Source organism: Pecten maximus, chromosome 18 (genome assembly GCF_902652985.1).
Source record: "Pecten maximus chromosome 18, xPecMax1.1, whole genome shotgun sequence".
NCBI lineage: Eukaryota > Metazoa > Mollusca > Bivalvia > Pectinida > Pectinidae > Pecten > Pecten maximus.
The window spans coordinates 27,694,484-27,715,565 of NC_047032.1; the positions used below are offsets into that span (position 1 = coordinate 27,694,484).

Genomic DNA, 21,082 nt, shown 5'->3' on the forward strand with positions numbered 1-21,082 from the left:
TAACTTTCAAGTAGAGAAAAGATCAGTCTAACATAGAACCAATAGGGATCTTTCAATAGTGGGTGCCAGGATCCTTCTTGGATCTTGTTTTGTTTTATCCACATAAAAATTCATCTGAGGAAATACATATATATAGGTTTATGTAACTTACCTTTCAATTCACCTGAAATGAAGTCTTAACAAGTGACCTGTTGCAATTGCCTTTTGTTAATCATATATTGTCCCTCCGTAAACAATCTACATTTTCAACTTCTCAATATTATATGGCAATAGCTTGCTGAGACAAAGGTCTCCTAAATTAGTTCAGGTGAAAGATCTAGACCTACTTTGTAAAGGTGTGAAATATATTAAAAATTTTAAACAATACGTTTTCAATGACAGAGGTAGGGTAATATTATTAATTAAGCCAGTAGTATGCTACCAATTTAGTTCAAACTAGAACTGTTGCCAGGATGGCTGACTAATACCCCTGCAATCTGCATGGACAACTGGAACTGTTATTTAGAGGCTATAACTAAGAAAACCTGTGCATACCCTTATTTCTGAAATTCAGAATGGCTGGAATACATATTGTTCATAATAAAGAGAATTTAGTCAAAAGTTTTGATGAAATCAGTCCACAGGTTTTGGAAGAGTTGTCCGGACAATAAAAACCTGTTAAATGTGACTTGTTACCATGGCAACAAAAAATTGGAATTTAAGCAGCTGCATGCACATGCACATCTGCATATGTTCCCTAACATTCCCATGAAGGTTTGTGAAAATCGGTTCACAAGTTCAGCTTTAGGAGGAGTTGTCCAGACAAGAAAAACCTATGAATAGTGACCAGTAACCATGGCAACCAAAATTTTGGAACTTAAACAGCTGCATGCACATCTACACATGGTCCTCTCTATTTGTGTGAAGAGTCATTGGAATCAGCCCACTGGTTTAGGAGGAGTTGTTCGGACAAGATACGTCTACAGACGGCTGGCCGGACGGACAACCCGATTCCAGTATTCCAGGGATTAAGGGTCGATCACGGTATAGCAGAATAATGTTGAATTTCAAACACAAATAAATATCTAAAGATTTGCACAAAAATAGTCATGTGATATACCAAAATGTTTGCTTGGACATGTAGTTTCTTACAATCACCAATAATTTGCTGTAGGTGCTATCAGTTTCTTCTATAGAGTTACTTTGTGGTAAGATGTAGCATGGAATAATTTTAAGTCATGCAAATGACCAAACCTGAAAAATAACCAAGCTGTTATATGCTCACAAGTGTCTATAGGACAGGGAAGGAGCATTTGTTTGACAGGATTTTACTTTATGTATGCAAAAACACTTATTTTCTTTTGACTTTGAAATGCAAATAACGACTGAGAATAATATATCATTTATATTGTTAACTTCTTTTACATTGTTCGAAAATCAAATTGGCAAATCGATGTTAACCATGCAGTTCATTAGAATTTTTTTACCATTTACTATATTTTAGAACCAGAGTATTTTGATTCATACATATATATGGAATGTATTTTTAAGCAACACCATATCAAGTTAGTTAATGCATTGTTTCCATAGAATATTATGATTATAAACAAAAGTGAGCTTTAAATTTCCAAGTTTGGTCTCTAGGATCCAGTTCTAGAATAAGATTCTAGATAAAGCTTCAAACTAGGGGGGATAGTCTAGTATTGAAATTCAGCTGGACAACTCTTTAAAAAGTCAGGAGCTGGTGGTCCGATCATGTGACCGCTAGAACATATATATGTCCCTTTAGTTAATGTTAGTGGGGTTTGTACACAATATTAACAAACCTGATTCCAGGTACGCTGATAGGTACATGTATTATAATATAAACACAAAATTCTTCAAAATAAGAAAACAAAATCTATTAAAAATAAGCAAACAGATGCATGTACAGAGTAATTAAATTCATACATTTATATGCAATGTATCTTTTAAACAACACAATATCCAGTTAAATAAAGCATTGTTTCCATGGTTACCAATAGTTTCATGTTGCTTTAGGTTATGCATCAACACTTCCAGCTCAGCTATCCAAAATCTCTGACCAATGAAGGCTTCTCTTATATATGTGAGGATACTGTCCATCTCATCACTGTGATTTGTACTGGGATAAGTGATGTTGAGTTGATTTATCCGTCCTTTATTTATTTCTGTTGCTATGGTAACTGTTACTTGTGTTCCATCTAGAACTTTACAGTAATTCTTTTTTAACCAGAATTTGGGTGTTTTTCCATAAATCCATTCCCAGTCTTCTAGAGTGGATTGTATTTTGTTAAGTCCTGGAAACATTTTACTGTCTGTTGGCTCCACAAACCTGATTTCACCCAACTGTGGAAATGAATAAAATTTCTTAAAGTGAACAAAACAATAAAACAAACATTTATACACAAACTAGAAGCCCAGGGGGCCTGTATTGCTCACCTGGTTTATTTGAACAAACATTAAAATAATGTTTATATTCTATTTGCTAATAGCTTTATTTGTTGATGTATGATTACACGGGTATGTTGTGGGGATCTCAACTGCTTCAATAATATAACACAGAAACGAAGTCAAGATTCAACATGATTGTATTTAAAGAAACTAGAATTCCCTTGGGGTTGGGAAGGACCCCAGGCCTATATCAGAATTGTGTTTATCTCTTGATGCCCAGCCAGGTTATATATGGTTATGGGGTGGGAATCTTAATGGTTTCAAAGATAAAACAAAAGAAATAAGTCTTTAGGGGTGAGGAAAGACCCCAGACCCCAGGGGGTGGAGGGATGTCAGCCCCATTATTTGTATAAATTTGAATCCCCCTTGGGGATGTTACCACTGCAATATCAATGTCATACATTGCTTAGTTCCTGAGGAGAAATCATTAATATCAATATTGCCATATGGGCCCATTGTGGGCCACTTAGGCCCTCAGGGGGTAAGTACAATTTTGAATCCCTGCCCCATCAGGATGCTACCAATGACCATATATGATTGGCATATATGGGCGATGTACATCACTTAGTTTCAAAGAAGTTGTTTATATATCTAATTGCTTAGTTTCAGAGAGGAGGCTGTCTATATCAACGCCGGAAGCCGGACACCACGGTATGGCATAAGCTCACCTTGGTCCTTCAGACCAGGTGAGCTACTGTAATACGCCTGGTGTCAGTGTCTGTAGACAGCTAGGTTAAAGTTTTAATAAAACGGTGTTGTGTCAATACTAATGGGGATACAGCTCAAGTATTTCACATTTGAGGACCATGACTGTAACCTTTGACCTACTTTAAAAAAACCTTGACCACAATATGTTAACCGTATGATATAGGGCTTTCATAATTGTTCTTGTGTTCCTTGTCCCAAGACCTTTCTAGTCTAAATTTGCATGGCCTTGGGCATGACTGAACTTTGATCTACTTTTAAAATAACCTTGGCCACAATATTTGAACATATATGATAAAGGGCTTACATATTTGACCTTTGGGTTCCTTGTCACAAGGTCGTTTCGTTGTTACGCTGTTATCTTCTGACAACTCTTGTTTCAAGTTCATCATCAAAGAATCAATGAACTTTCCTGATTTCAACAGTATGTATATCATCATGTTTCTTGGGATGAATGTTGGTAACTTGGTATAAACTAAAACAAGAGGCCCAGAAGGCCTGTATCGGTCACCTGGTTGGATTTGACCAAAGCATCAAAATAATGTTCGTGTTCAATTCGTTTATAGCTTTATTTGTTGATGTAAAACAATGTTTTATATGGTTATGACTTTGGGATCTGAACTGCTTTAAAGATATAACCCAGAAATAAAGTCCAGACTCTCTAAGGGTTTAAAAAGAACCCAGGTATTGTTTTTACAACATGGTTGTGTTTAAAGGAACTAAGTCCTTAGGGGTGGGGAAAAACCCCAGGGCCTATATTTACAACAGGATTGTGTTTATCTCTTGGACCCTGCGATGCTATATATGGTGGGGTGGGGATATCAATGGTTTCAAAAATACAAGTAGTGATTAAAAGGACTTACTTCTATTGGGCTCCACCCCTCTGGCCCTTTGGGGGTCAGTGTCACCATTTATGCAAAATCTGTTCCCCTTCCCCCAAGGATGCTCTGAAGGATGATTCTGACTGAATTGGGTTCAAATCCATTCATAACTTTATGACTAGTAGCAATTTAAAGGAATTACCTCAATTTCCCCTATTGGGCCCTGCCTATCTGGCCCCTTTGGGGTAAGAGTCACCATTTATGCAAAATCTGTTCCCTTCCCCCAAGGATCTTTCTGACCAAATTTGGTTAAAAAAGTTTTTTATGACTAGTGGCATAAGCTCAATATGTATCTTTGGTCCAGGTGAGCTAAAAAATATTATTGAATAACTCATTTGAAATTGTAATTAGGAAATGTTTATCTGTAAGCATGCCATTCTTTGTTCATTTACCTGGACATTTTTCCTCTATAACTCAAACACCTAACTTTCAATACAGGTTCCAAAGGTCAAGGTTGTACATATAAATCATGACTATATAGAAACATAGAATATAGTCCTGTTTGATAACACTTCCAAATTGAATAATGAAATAGATTTAAATTGGAAAAACATAATCACCTTCTGTTGATCAATCTCCTGGTCAAGTCCTGCACGGTGGAAATGTTGTCCGATCACTTGTACGAGACAGTTGAAGTCCATTTCCGTTGCGTAGTCAGACATGTTTCTCACCTGTGACGACACACTCTTTGTAGCCTTGGAATCTACCCCTGTCTGTAGGTAAACGTCACAGATAAATACTTACAGTACCAGGGAACATAACTACAGGAACATTAGCTGTATAGATAATCTCATCCATCATGTTTTATTAGCTAATCTGCCTGAAATGTACCATTTTAGCATGCACTGTATTTGTTGAGAGTAGTGAACATCTATGATATACATACACATGTAGTAGTCAAGATATGCTGGACAGATACCTATATTACCTCAGGGCTCAAAGTGGATATTTTTACCAGGTGGCCTTTTTGGCTACCAGGTCATAAAATCTAGCCACCTTGCCTAGTTGTCTTAAATTAAAAAAAAAATTCAATTCTTTAGATCAGTAGATAACATATCTCTGTAACTTTTTTGACTGTGAGCATCATTTTAGCGTTGACTGCAAACTTTGGAAGATAAACCAAATTGCAAATTTACACAATATTTTTAGTGGCCATGCAGGTACCTTAAAGGTCAATAACCGGTCTCCAATGGTGAATTTAAGGCAACATGGCCACTAAAATAGGTGCCACTTTAAGCCCTGTTATCTGGTAGGCAACAGAGTTCAAAAGTCATGGCCGGAAGAGGTTTTGGTAACCTAATTTAATTAAGTACAGGATACCTTTTTGGATACATAACAAAGTCTGCAGTCAGACATATTCTGGAAATATTATTGGTATCTGAGTGAGGTCAAAGGTCAAATAGAGGTTGTGTAGGTCCTGTTTTGCTATTCCACACAGTACCTTTTTGTGTTGTACCTAAATGCCACATATTCTCATCACTTAATAAGCTGTATAACAGGAAAGTAACAGGAGGCCTTGTTTGCCTTTTTCACTTCTTGGGAGTATCATTTCAGCAATATAGTGCATTCTATTTTAACTATATCTTACCCCAAATGGACTTGTGAGGAGTTTGTGCAGCTTTTCTGTGTCAGTCCTGTACAGAAGTGTGAAGTGGTGGTAGGTCTTTGTCCGAGTCAGGCGTGATGCTGTACCGGACACCTAGAATAGTGTAGAATATACACAAAAAATATCTGCATGAAATTAAATTTTATGTAGCATTTTCTTAAAACAATGTATGTATATTAGGTGCGAGTCCCTAACCTGATTATTGTCCACTAAGTTTAAACAAGCACATGTAATTTTGACCTACAATTAGCTTATGTGATATCTTAGCATTGTTTTAGAAACAAAACTACTTTGTAAAGGTGTAAACACAGATATCAATTATCTTGAATATTTCAAATTTTTTCTTATGATTCATAGATTTTCATTGCACATTGATATATATCTGGATATGTTTGTTTGCTGGGTTTATCATCCTGTGCACAGAGAGTGTCATTTTGAGGCAAAGTCTCCTTGTAGTAGTTGGTGACCACCTCACTTAACATACAGGAAGTCAGACACTGCATGCCATCCAGAGCAATTAGGATAAAGTGTCTTGCCAAAGAACACAACCAAGATCAGCTTGAACATGTACATTTATAATTAACATGTTTTATATCACAAGTAAATTTTAATACTCTACCTTATATAATTGATCAAGGATGATGTCATCTCTTTCATTGATCTCAAGGTCTATATCCCATCTCGACTTTATTGCATCGATGACAAATTGGAGATTTCTATGTCTATCATATCGACATTTATCCATTATGAAGGAACAGTTAAGATTTCCTTCATCATGGTACACTGTTCCCCCACCACTACCACGACGAACAACATCCACTGACATACCTATAGCCTTTGAAATGTTACACTCCAACCAAGGGTTTTGATGTCGTCCGATCACGACACATGGTTTGTTCTTCCACATAAGAAGTACAGAGTACTTTGAAAGATCTCGGTTTTCAAAAAGCCATTCTTCCAATGATAAATTGGCAAATATATTATTGGACTTTAGATACTATGACCTCATATGTATGGTTGTGTGAAATCGATGGTCGTGTTACAACACAAAATGCTCTCCATGATTTTAGTTCTCAGTTTGTGTGTAAAAAATCTTCGACAGAAAATATCAAATGTACATTTGAACATTTCTGCAATGTAGCCAAGGAATTAGCATATGGTCAAAATATGTGCTCAGTCATAACCAGTCCCTTACAAACTTCATATCAGCCAGTCATGTTCCACGACACTTCTACTTTCACTTTACACCGATTAAGTATTTTTTTTACGAGAATACATCAGCTATGAAATCTACAACTATATTATCGCGAACAGATAAACAAGTGTGTCATCCAGATATTCGTATACGATATCGTTCGCAGATTAAAATAAAATGTTGTCGATAAATGGTGCCGAGATGGGGGGAAATGCTTTCTCCTTTCACCGGAAGCGCTCCGACAGTGTAAACCGGATGTAACTCTCTTGTTACCGAAGTTCTCTTCTTTTTTCTTTACTATATATGGAACTCAAAATTATTCCGAAGTACGGGAAAAGATGGCGACGTCCACAGCGCCATACGACCAGTGGTTGGCAGACAAATTGTTGTCGCTGAACCCTGAGGTAGACACAGATGTCTTCGTTATGTATATCAGTAGTATGTTGGATGAAGACTCACCTGCCGACGAAAAACGAGAGTCAATACTTGAATTGTTGGCCGAGGTTTTGGTGGGTAAATTTATATTATTCTAATTTGTCTCGAGAAAGTATGATTGTAGAACGAATATTCACACTGCTCGATGACGACCATCTGTCAGAAATTGTCCGTCCGTCGTCCAGAGCTACGTTATCGCAGCTAGTATGATACTCCAACAACGTTTGAGGTTTTACACGGCGAGATACTTTTGACAGGCGTTGCAGTCGGCAAAATCATATTAGTACCTTCAGAAAGGGACTGATTTTCGAATATCAAGATTTAATTTAAACAATCAGTGCTATTAAGACATTTGTCTGTTTACTAGAGAAGCAAATTTTAGTAAAAAGCACAACTTGCATTGATCTGTTGAACGTTTTTTCAGCTGTTTTTCGAGACAGTCCAGCGAGGGTCTATACAGACGGAATAAAACACCTAGATGGGACTAAATGGGTGTTCTTGGGTAAATAAATATCTCATTTATCCATATATGTAAGATAGGTGTTATGTCACACCCGATTTTATTGTATTAGCACCAAATTCTTAGCGACACCAAACGGTGTCGGATAATTCCACATTTCATATAGTTGTGCACTCTGGCCCTACACAAGACATATGGTGCCAGTGCCAGAGGAAACTCGGGCTACATGACAGCCTGTCAAAAGTTTCCTGTCGTGTTAACCTCTAATAATATTATTGGACAGGAATAATGGTCACTGTTGTTTGGGCTCTTAGCTCATTTAAGGTCTTTGATTAACTACACAATAAGCCAGCTACACTCCTCTGTACTTACAATTAAAAGTCCTTGACCTCAAAAACACTCACAAGTGATACCCCACACGGGTGTGTCTAATGAGTGTCCTGTGAGGAATGAGTGTCCTGTGAGAGTTTTTTCACGCCCCGCAATTCGTTAAGTGATATTTTTAAATATTTTTTTCTGTATCATACAGATGAACATCGAACCCATTAACATGCAAAATTTGACTTTGATTGGACGTGTGCATATTATGCATTTTTAACGACATAGTTACGGTGCAGTGCACATGCGAGTGTCCTGTGAGGTTTTCGCACGCCCCGTAATTCATTAAACGATATTTTAAAATTATTTTTTCTGTATCATACAGATGAATATTAAACCTAATAACATGCAAAATTTGACTGTGATATAACGAGTGCATACTATACAAATGTACCGGCGAACACGAAGTTACGGTGCCATAAACATACGAGTGTCCTGTGAGGAATGAGTGTACAGTACTGTGATTGTTTTTGCACGCCCCGCAACTCATTAAATGATATTTTAGAATTATTTTTTCTGTATCATACAAATGCACATTGAGCCTATTACCATGCAAAAGTTGACCTTGATTGCACGAGTGCATATTATATAAATGTACCGTCAAAGTTACATTGCAGGGTGTCCCGCGAGGTGTTCGCACGCCCCGTGATTTTGTTTACCTTTCGAATACAGTGTGTACTAGGCTAACAAGTGAGTGTCCTGTGGCGCCGTGCCAACCTCGGGTACCTTGCCGCAGGCATGGTCACTGGTGATTGAACTGCTCAAACTTCAAAACTATGTCCGTTATATAAGAAATACAAATACACTATTTTCTCCCAAAGTCCGTTTATAAGAATTATACAATAAATAACTTTATTACGCCTGAAATATCGTATTTTATCCCCAAGTCCGTATATAATAATTATACAAAAATTAACTTTATCATGCTCGAAATATACGTATTTTCTCCCAAAGTCCGTTTATAAGAATTCTACAAGAATTAACTTTATTACGCCTACAATATACGTATTTTCTCCCTAAGTCCGTTTATAAGAATTCTACAAGAATTACTTTATTACGCCTACAATATACGTATTTTCTCCCTAAGTCCGTTTATAAGAATTATACAATAAATAACTTTATTACGCCTGAAATATACGTATTTCATCCCCAAGTCCGCATATAATAATTATACAAAAATTAACTTTATCATGCTCGAAATATACGTATTTTCTCCCAAAGTCCGTTTATAAGAATTCTACAAGAATTAACTTTATTACGCCTACAATATACGTATTTTCTCCCTAAGTCCGTTTATAAGAATTCTACAAGAATTAACTTTATTACGCCTACAATATACGTATTTTCTCCCTAAGTCCGTTTATAAGAATTATACAATAAATAACTTTATTACGCCTGAAATATACGTATTTTATCCCCAAGTCCGCATATAATAATTATACAAAAATTAACTTTATCATGCTCGAAATATACGTATTTTCTCCCAAAGTCCGTTTATAAGAATTCTACAAGAATTAACTTTATTACGCCTACAATATACGTATTTTCTCCCTAAGTCCGTTTATAAGAATTCTACAAGAATTAACTTTATTACGCCTACAATATACGTATTTTCTCCCCAAGTCCGTATATAATAATTATACATGTATATGTATATAAAGTGAGTTAGTTGGCATCACCAATCAATTCATATACACTGTACTGTTAATTACCTTTTGAAAAAGGAACGATGTAAACAAATAATTATGGTTAATAAAATATAATGAAAAGTAAAATCCTTCAATATTTAACTAACGCTCACGATCAACATGTACACCAAGAAAATGCACAGTCTTAACTTTTAATGTAATTTCTAATTACACGTATTTAGTAAAAGTGCAAATACACTGTCTACATAGTTAACGCACTTTAAAGTTTAAATACATTTAAACATATAATTGACGGCAGTACTGCTTTTCGTACATTACCAATAACAGTTGTTTTTAACGTTTAAAATTTAAGGCCTTTATTTCGTAGAGCAGCGCAAAAATCTTAACCTATTTACCCTTTACTCAGTGATGACTTCAAAATAAGTTATACTATTAGTTAATATTCATATCTATTACACGCCTATCAATTCAACAACACGTGCAAAAAACTGACATGACACTCACCTTAAACTTACTGTAAATTCGTCGTAGCATTTATTTTATCCAAATATATTTTATTGACAAAAAGTACAGGGGGATTTGGCACAAGTTTTTGCAACTTATCAACGCCCTTTCCCAAAACAAATACAAAATTACAATATTTGACAAAATAAAGACTAAAGGTCACTAATTCAGTATTTTTGTAATATCTTTGTAACATTGCTCTCCGATTTGTCAAGCGGCAGGAAGTACAGAACAAACAAATATCATGCATTTTAAAATCTATTACTTGTTTTTCGTAGCATTTGCTAAAATGTACTTGTTGATAGTAATAGACATCGCGTATATGTACGAATTGTGGGGTGTGCAAAAACCGCACTGGACACTGCACCGAAAATGAATAAATTTTCGATGTTCATCTGTATGGTACAGAAGGAGTTAACAAAAAGTACTACTTATCGAATTGTGGGGCGTACAAAAACTCTCACAGGACACTCATTCCTCACAGGACACTCACATATATGTATTGCACCGTAACTTCGCCGGTATATTTGCATATTATGCACTCGTCCAATCAGAGTCAAATTTTGCATGCTAATAGTTTATATGTTCATCTGTATGGTACAGACAAAATAATTTTAAAATATCTTTTAATGAATCGCGGGGCGTGAAAAAACTCACACAGGACACTCATTCCTCTCATTCCTCACAGGACACTCATTCCTCTCAGGACGCCAACATGTGTAATGCATCGTAACTTTGCCGGTATATTAGCATAATATGCACACGTCCCATCTAAGTTAAATTTGGCATATTAATCGGTTAGATGTTCATCTCTATGATACAGAAAAAAATATTTTAAAATATCACTTAACGAATTGCGAGGCGTGAAAAAATTTTCACAGGACACTCATTCCTCACGGGACACTCATTCCTCTAAGGACGCTCACATCGTAACTTTGGCGGTACATTAGCATAATATGCACACGTCCCATCTAAGTTAAATTTGGCATATTAATCGGTTAGATGTCCATCTTTATTATACAGCAAACATAATTTTAAACCACAGATAATGAATTGCGGGGCGTGAACAAAAACGCTCAAATTTTATTAACATGACAATATATCACCTGTCGACCTGTTTGTGATTGTACATTACAAGTTTTCAGACTGAGATTAACAAATTCTATGTATTAATAACAGTTTACCATTATATTTGGTTATATATTATGTATAAGTTATATTGTTCAATTCTATATTAATACGTCTAACTCAAGTAGCTTAAACAATGCATTAAGTTATCATATGTGCGTAAATTACATGTAAAAGGAGCAGCACAAACCGGCCCGCACATTTAAGAAAAAAAGGTTTCAGCAGTTTAATTAACAGTGATCCATGCCTGCGGCAAGGATATATAACTAACACGTCAAGGTACCCGAGGTTGGCACGGCGCCACAGGACACAGGTGGTACATGTGTATAACCATCGGTAAATGGGGCGTGCGAACAAATCGATCAGCACCGTAACTTTGTCATAAAAAATGCATCATATGCACACGTCCAATCGAAGTCAAATTTGGCATGGTTATGGGTTAGATGTTCATCTGTATGAAACAGAATAAAAAAATTAAAAATATCACTTAACGAATTGCGGGGCGTGTAAAATCACTCACAGGACACTCATTCCTCACAGGACACTCGCGTGTGTAGTGCACCGTAACTTCGCCGATAGATTTGCAAATATTTGCATTATATGCCCTTGTCCAATCATAGTCAAATTTTGCGTGCTAATATGTTCTATGTTCATCTGTATGCTAGAGAAAAAATAATTTTAAAATGTCTATTAATGAATCGCGGGGCGTGAAAAAACTCTCACAGGACACTCATTCCTCAAAGGACGCTCACATGTGTAATGCATCGTAACTTTGCCGGTACATTAGCATAATATGCACTCGTTCAATCAAAGTCAAATTTGGCAAATTAATCGGTTATATGTTCATCTGTATGATACAGAAAAAAATATTCGAAAATGTCACTTAAAGAATTGCGGGGCGTGAAAAAACCTCACAGGACACTCGCATGTGCGCTGCACCGTAACTTTGTCGTAAAAAATGCATAATATGCACACGTCCAATCAAAGTGAAATTTGGCATGGTAATGGGTTCGACGTTCATCTGTATGATACAGAAAAAAATATTTAAAAATATTACTTAACGAATTGCGGGGCGTGAAAAAACTCTCACAGGACACTCATTCCCCACAGGTCACTCATTAGGTGGACCGCCCCACACAGTTTACTATATATATGCATTCTGATCTATCAGAGTTACTTCCCTTCATCCCAAAAGTGATAGCTTGACAGCTGATGGGAGCCAATAGATCTAGAGAATGCATGTATGAGGACAAAAAAACGCAACGATCAGAGAGGGACTCAAACCTGGAACCTCCAAACTCTTAGCGCCTGATTGAATATTTTCGTATTTCCTCATGTGATTTGCGCAATGCATGTATATGTGCTAAAAATAAAGACATTGATACATCTTCTTTTATGGGTATCTTTTTCTTTTAGAAAAATGATAATGGCTTCAATAATGTATTTTTCATTACAAGATATCCATATTTCAATTGTCTTGATGATATCTCTTATACATTTATAGAGATCTCTTATTTTTAACAGATATCTTAAACATCAGGTGAGTATGGCTCATGTCCAATACAACTAAACTATATTAAAATATCAATGACTGTTGATTTATCAGGAAACTGATCGTGAGCAAGCCTGTGATGAAATTATGAAGAAATATGATGAAACGCACAACCAAAACACAAATAAGAATAAAGAATCAGGTAAGCTTATAATGGGAAAGATCTACTGTTTTGTTTCATCCCTATTTATTTATCATTCATAATCATGGAAGGCAATCCTTTAAAATCAATACACCACAGATTATCTCGACTCCATGTAGATTGTTTACCTTTCTCATCACATATATAAACAGGTAACAGCGAGTCATTAATTTACATTATATATGTATCAATATATGATGAAACATTAGCCTAATTGATTGTATAATGTAATATATAATTGTAATATGGACAAATATTCAATATGAAGCAATAGCCGACTGTTTTGCTACCACCAAAGTTTCAATGCAAACACTAGCTCAGCTGGCTTACTATGGTGTATAGACTAAATTATCAGTTCCCTGCCGGCGAAACTGGAGGGGACTATACATGTCTTTCTGTCTCCCAGAATGTTGTTTTCCAGGCAATAATCTAAGAAAAGACGGATTGATTTAAATGAAACCTCATTGAATGTTAGGTTATGAGGTAATACAGAGAGGGATTGAGTTTTGGGTTGAGAGGTTAACTATGAAGGTCATTGTTGCTAAAGATAGTTATTTTTCTTCAAATTTTGGATGAGACATCTTTCATTGCTGTAAAAGTCGATGTTGCTTAGAAAATTTAACTGACTGCAGTGGATGAGTGTTGCATGCAACACTAACTGTAAGCTTACTTCATTTGACATTCTCATGAATTCTGGTATTAAACAAGTTCCTTTGTATATTATGTGTATAATGTATTGCCTTTGCCAGCAGTATGATAACTTATTTCTTTTACCTACAGCCCAGAAAAATATTGCAGACCAATTGTCAAACATGTTGGAGAAACAGACAATAGAATCTGTGAAGGTCAAAGATACGACCTCTGACGAAGCTCGGGCCAGGAAGGAGGCTATATTGGCTCAGTATTCTACAGTATCAGATGAAGAAGACGAGTATCCTTTCTTGTTGTTTCTTTTAATTCCAAACATAACACAAATAAAACTTGGAATCAACTTCATATATTAATTTACAGTTTTAGGATTATTATTTTCTCTTTTATCTTTATAATTGTTAAACGTTTTGAATATAAGTTTGATAATCTGTGACCAAGATACATTTCTAAATAAAGATAAAGATATTTGTTGTCCTGGCCTTTTCAGGTACTTTCTTTGGTCAGTGAATAAACATATTCTATTATTGTACTAAAGTTACCATCAGAGGATGAAAGTCTGATTTGTCACAATACAGTAAAACACGGTTATAACGAATCTCAGGGGACCAACTGAATCAGTTCGCTATATCGATAGTTCGTATTATGTGTATTACAAATTTTATTGTTTTTCCCTAAAACTTCGCTGTATGAAAATATTAAAATAAAATTACAAGTAAGTACAAATTAAAAGCAATGCAATTATTTTAAGTCAGTTATAACTTCCTGCCGAAACTTTTCTTGTGAGGCAAGTGTGTACAAAGTACTAAAAGCATCTGACGTATTATTTTTGGACTCCAGAAAACGGCCTGTCTCGTGTAAATAATCACTCGCCGTAGCACCACTAATAACGGAATGTTCCACCTCTGACTTCACTGTCCGAAACATTCATAACGTCTTTTACAGCATCTGTATCAGTCATTTCCGTAGTAATACTGACGAAATCAGTTGCGGTGACCTTTAGCCGGAAGTTTTCATTAGCTCTAAGTCGCTTGATGATAAAGCCATTGCGAAACATACACATTACGGTGTACACACTAAGACATCTAAGAATGGATTAACAACTTAACATAACATCGACAAAACAACTTACTTTATTCAGAGGTCATCGAAAACATAACTCACCGATTCAATAGCCATACAAATACATACCCTGAAACATGCCCTCGGGTACCTCTCTATGACGCGGTCGTGATCACCAGGGCATTACTTACCTTCTGCGGAAGATGGGTTCGTACTATAGTATTAAAATAACATGGAATTTCAGCCGACGGGACCGCTTAATTGGTTCGTTATAGACAATATTTCGCTATGTGAAATTCGCAATATAATTTCAGAATTACATAGAAGTAAGAGGGAGAATAGCTGGGGAATCGGAATCAGTTCGCAATATCCATAAAATCGCTATAAGCGTGTTCGTACTAAACGTGTTTTACTGTAGTGAATGTTTCCATTATGATATTGGTTTTTACTTCAAGAATCTCATCCTCTATACCCTAGGGGTTATGTTAATTTTACACTGTGTTGAGAGTGAAAGTGAATGTAACCATGGGAATATCGAAGATAAAGATAGTTTTTTTCTACCGATTAAATCCTGTATAATGGAAAACACTTGCTCTCGGACAGATATACCTTGTAGTGTGTATTGGCGTGTTGATAAACTAGTCATTGAATGTGTAATCTTGTTAACACAAATATAATAATAAATTAATGATATTTAATTATTATATATTAGTAAGACCAAAATAGAATAAAATAGTTAGTTTAGGGTGTGAAAATTGTGATTGTGTTGATTTTTAAAATTTTATCTCTGTAATATTTCATGAATTTCATAGCTGAAAATGACCCTGGATGTTGATAGATAAAAGCATGGAAAAAAATTACTGATCCAACCAGAGCTGTTGGATGGGCTTGATATCAAACAAATAGTTTTTTAACCTTGGCCTAATGATGATATAGTTATGATATTTGATAAATCGTGTCAATAATATAATCCTTAACCAATGACAGGGATGGAATGTCCAGCCATGCTGGGACTACAGGAGGAGCTGGAGCCACAAGTGGTGCTACAAGTGGTGCTTCAGGAGACTGTATCCTTAACCTTAAAGTTTTAGTACATGAGGAGCCCTTTGTGACAGAGTTAAAAAGGGAAAGCAAATTTATTTCTCGTGTATTTCTTTCGACAGTTGATGTGTTGTTTTCTATAGTTGGGATTGATCCAAAGACAATATTTGCTTAGTCTAATAGAATTATGTCCATGTCATGGCGTTCTCAGGGAAAGTCTGTAGCATAAGACTGAAGATTGACTTTGATAGTGTTGTCAACAATAATTTGTCATCAGTTTGACAGTCTTGTATCACAAAATGATTCCACACACAGTATCTCTCTTTAAACTGAAGCAAGTTTACAGCTGATAATTGTCTGAGGTTTATAATATTACCATTTTTAGCCCACCATCATCAGATGGTGGGCTATTCAAATCGCCCTGCGTCCACGTCCGTCGTCCGTCCCTCCGTCCGTCCGTCCGTCCGTAAACAATTCTTGTTATCGCTAATCCTCAGAAAGTACTGAAGGGATCTTTCTCAAATTTCATATGTGGGTTCCCCTTGGTGCCTAGTTATGCATATTGCATTTTGAGACCAATTGGAAAACAACATGGCCGACAGGCAGCCATCTTGGATTTTGACAATTGAAGTTTGTTATCGCTATTTCTGAGAAAGTACTAAAGGGATCTTTCTCAAATTTCATATGTAGGCTCCCCTTGGTGCCTAGTTATGCATATTGCATTTTGAGACCAATCAGAAAACAACATGGCCGACAGGCAGCCATCTTGGATTTTGATAATTGAAGTTTGTTATCGCTATTTCTGAGAAAGTACTGAAGGGATCTTTCTCAAATTTCATATGTAGGTTCCCCTTGGTGCCTAGTTATGCATATTGCATTTTGAGACCTATCGGAAAACAACATGGCCGACAGGCAGCCATCTTGGATTTTGACAATTGAAGTTTGTTATCGCTATTTCTGAGAAAGTACTGAAGGGATCTTTCTCAAATTTCATATATAGGTTCCCCTTGGTGCCTAGTTGTGCATATCACATTTTGAGACCTATCGGAAAACAACATGGCCGACAGGCAGCCATCTTAGATTTTGACAATTGAAGTTTGTTATCGCTATTTCTCAGAAAGTAATGAAGGGATTTTTCTCAAATTTTCATATGTAGGTTCCCCTGGGTGCCTAGTTATTCATATTGCATTTTGAGACTAATCGTAAAACAACATGGCCGACAGGCAGCCATCTTAGATTTTGACAATTGAAACTTGTTATCGCTATTTCTAAGAAAGTGCTGAAGGGATCTTTCTCTAATTTCATATGTAGGTTCCCCTTGGTGCCTAGTTATGCATATTGGATCTTGAGACCAATCGGAAAACAACATGGCCGACAGGCAGCCATCTTGGATTTTGACATTTGAAGTTTGTTATCGCTATTTTTCAGAAGGTACTGAAGGGATCTTTCTCAAATTTCATATGTAGGTTCCCCTTGGTCCCTGGTGTTGCATTTTGGGACCAATCCGAAAACAACAGACAGCCATTATCGCTAAATCTTAAATTTTTTATAGAGGTTCCCCTTGTTTGAAAAGTACTAGAGTGCTGTTTCTGAATTTATACAGATTAGTAAGACTTAGAGGAAGGGAAAAGTAGAGAAAAGATCAATCTGACATGGAACTTATAAAGATCATTCAATGGTGGGCGCCAAGATCCCTCTGGGATCTCTTGTTTATTGAGAAAATAGATCCCAGTCTTTCTGTATTTATGTGTTTCCTTGATTGATAACCAGCTCTGTTGATGAAAAATACAAATGCGGAGAGTGTTGGACAGATCGAGAAGGAAAAACGAGAGAAGGCTAAAGAAGAATCAGACAAAAAGAAAGAAAAGGATAAACAAGATCGAGCCCAACAAAAACAGAAAAATGTAGACAGAAAAGAAGCAGAGAAAAAACGTACACAAAAAGGAGAGAGAAGAAGATAGCATCCTTCAAAGACAACATTAGAACTATTTATATACCATTATATCTCAGAAATGTCAAAACCACAGCAAAACTACAGAAAATACTGGAAATCATTTTCCAAAATAAAAAAATAAATCACCACATGCTTCCAACATACTGACACATCTACTCTATAATATGTTAGAAAGTATTTGTAGAACTCTACAAATATTACAGATTATGTTTTTAATATAAATATGACTTATTAATAGGAATAAAGGGGAGGTAATTTGCTAATGCTAAAACAACCTTTTTTCACTGATCTAATAGAAAATCTAAATAAAAATTGTTTTATATTTTTACATGTGAATAAGACTTCTCTACAATTTTCATCTCAATGAGATATACTATTATATGGTGTTGCTTTTCTGGCCCTTCACTTATGCGATAGCCTCCAGAATTTAATGTTCAGTGACTCTGGAAATAGGGGATGCTGAATCTTGTCGTGCTATAGTAGGAAGGAGAGACATTTTGTTGTGTGTGCTTATAATTTAGACAATGGGGAAATATGGCAATGTTATGGATTACAAATAGGAGTAACCAGAATCTTTTAATGAGATAACAAGGAAATCTTGTCCAATACTACCACGTCCATTCACTGTACATGTATGTACAAAACAACACTTCACATTTATTTACCCAATGTGCTGTCATCAAAAGTTGTGAATCTTGTGTATCTGGGTACTAAACATTGTGTGCCAATAATATTTATCAAGTATACTATGTACACTACAACACTACACAAAAGTTGTGGATCTGGTTCAAGTGCACCCACGTCACTAAATATTAATCTACGTTAGCCAAGTGTGAAAGCAGAGTAGTAAACACACTTTGGCTTGTGAAGATGCTGAACATTTTTATCCAAAATCTTGTTCAAGTTTAGAAAGTATTACTATTACAAACAGCTGTATCCATTATTTCACAATGACAAGAAAAAGGCACCAGGAAACCAGATTACCCAGTTCTAGTTAATGTAGTGAGCAAACATACTAAAACAGGTCACAAGAACAATACAATGCTATATTAAAACTCCACTAGGAGTTTCGGCGACTTTATTTTTGATACCTAAAGATATTTATTGTGTATAAGTAGGACAAACACCTTTCTAAACATGACATTGTGGAGATGTTTTAGTTTTATCACATAATTGTACATTAATTTATGTGTTTGTGACATTGTATAAAACATTTGATGTACTCTTGTGAATTAAGTCACTGTATTGATTATGGTAACTGGATGGATAATGATCAGAGGTTTTAAATTACTACTAAATGTGAATATGGTTGTCTAAAATATTATGTTATATGATTTAAAACCAGTCTGTAATTACTTTCTGATTTGAAAAGATATTAAGTCTGAAAGGCTTGAAAATGTAGAATTGTCTTCTCAAATAAATTATTGTATTTATCTGCAAATAAGCCTCTGTCGACAAATAAGCCATCTTCTTCATTTTGGCGGAATCATCAATTTTAAAATACTGGAACACATCTAGTATGTATTAATGCTAAGTAGGTCACAGAATTAATGAGCCTCCAACTCAAACGTTCACACTTACATTCTAAATTAGGTGATGGGGCTTATTTTAAGATAAAAAGCATAATATGAATAATTTAATCACAAACATACATGTAAAAGGAAATGTGTTGATTCCAGTTTTGAAATATATTCTAGTAATAACTAATAAGCATTATATGTTATCATTTTTTCCTTAAGAAATGAAGAAATTTAAAGTGATGAACTTCCTGAAAAACATAATATCTATGATATTCCCACACAAAACATCGTCTGTTTTAACTGATATAAGTATACAAAGTGTAAAGAAAAACATATGAAACATTATTTTAAATTGAATATTACACAAGAAATGCATTTATTGTATGTTGACAATCAGAAGGTATTAACAGTATGATAATAATGAGCTGACAGAACTTGTCAATTCCTGCTTAATTAACTGTAAAAACAAGACCATATAAGGTATTGTATCAATTTATGAATTAACCTGGAGAGTCATACCCCTGAATTCTGGACATATGTTTTCCACGTACATGTGTATATCATAAATCTTATTACTTCAATTATTCACTGAAAAATATTTTTGAATTTGACTACATGTGTTTTTTGGATTTCTCCCTGTTTTTTTTTTATTGAAAAATGATTGCTAAGGGTCCATTGGATTGTTTAGCCCAGTATTAGTGAAATGGTCCTCATCTGGTGCTGTTGTGAGGACAGGGCACAGGAAAATGTGTATTGTAGAGGTTATTTGGCAAATTTGCTTAAAACCTAAAAAACCATTTGATAATGATTCCTGATTGGTATCCATACAAAGAAACCCCATATCCCTGCATGTTAAAACTCATTAAGCTTTTATGACAGGGTATTGATGTGGATATTTTTTTTATTTTTTCCTAGCCTTTTACTTTTTCAGAATAAAACAAAATAAATTATGCTAAAAATGACAAGAAAAGGCATAAAGTATAATGTATCATTGTTTGGATTTTGTTTGCTTGTTTGTTTGTTGTTTTTTTTTTTGGGGGGGGGGGGGGGGAAGGTTCTTATTTGGCTTTTTTGAAATTAAGGGTTTTAACTGTGAAGAGAAACTATATATATACACATATATATAAATAGTTTGAAAAAGGTTAGAATAAACATACGGTAAATGAAATACTACCAGTGTATAACCTTGAAAAGAGGATGGAGAATTCAATGTGCAGTACCGTATGGATAGTGAAGGAACAATACACATCGGTTTTTGCTGAATAAAAACGTCAACTGTAAAGGTGTGTTTATTGTATGTTTTGTGTATCATCTAAAAATACAGGCAAACATAATCTATATGCTTGTTGTAAGTTGTCCCACACTGAAACGGTATATGTACTTTGCTAAGAAGTTAAAATTGTGAACAGTCATCAACCAATCACACTGTTGCTAGATGTTTGAATTAATTACAAAATGTGGTTATATTACAATTTCTACCAGTAGGTGTGTCATTTGACTCCCAAGTCATGATATAAGCATTACAGTTACAAATGTAACCATGGAAAAATAACTAAACTGAGTGAAAGAAATGCCACATACAACAACGACTTGATGTGTTACCTCTACTTACATAATCTGGTTGTAACACTGATAACAGAGTAGTTTTGTGATTTATACTTTAATTTCAAGGTCAAAGGTCATATACATAATTATGTACCAGATATATGCCTATCCGTATTACCTTGAGTTATTTCAATATCTTCTTTCGATATTTCCAGGAAAAAAATAC

At 35.2% G+C, this 21,082-nt stretch overlaps 2 protein-coding genes across 2 annotated transcripts; one reads left to right on the plus strand and one right to left on the minus strand.

Annotated features, from left to right (window-relative positions):
• Window positions 1-1,864: 1,864 nt before the first annotated feature.
• Window positions 1,865-7,085, minus strand: LOC117316892 (lipoyltransferase 1, mitochondrial-like). The gene is made up of 4 exons (XM_033871675.1): window positions 6,263-7,085; window positions 5,626-5,736; window positions 4,598-4,750; window positions 1,865-2,346 (listed from the first exon to the last, which is right to left on the minus strand). The coding sequence occupies exons 1-4, from the start codon at window positions 6,548-6,550 to the stop codon at window positions 1,924-1,926; spliced, it is 975 nt and encodes a 324-aa protein (XP_033727566.1). The 5' UTR covers window positions 6,551-7,085; the 3' UTR covers window positions 1,865-1,923.
• Window positions 7,086-7,153: 68 nt separating this feature from the next.
• On the plus strand, window positions 7,154-20,593 carry LOC117316894 (coiled-coil domain-containing protein 43-like). The gene is made up of 5 exons (XM_033871678.1): window positions 7,154-7,347; window positions 12,999-13,086; window positions 13,867-14,017; window positions 15,784-15,863; window positions 17,608-20,593. Exons 1-5 carry the CDS (start codon window positions 7,177-7,179, stop codon window positions 17,796-17,798), a joined length of 681 nt encoding a protein of 226 aa, XP_033727569.1. The 5' UTR covers window positions 7,154-7,176; the 3' UTR covers window positions 17,799-20,593.
• Window positions 20,594-21,082: the final 489 nt, after the last annotated feature.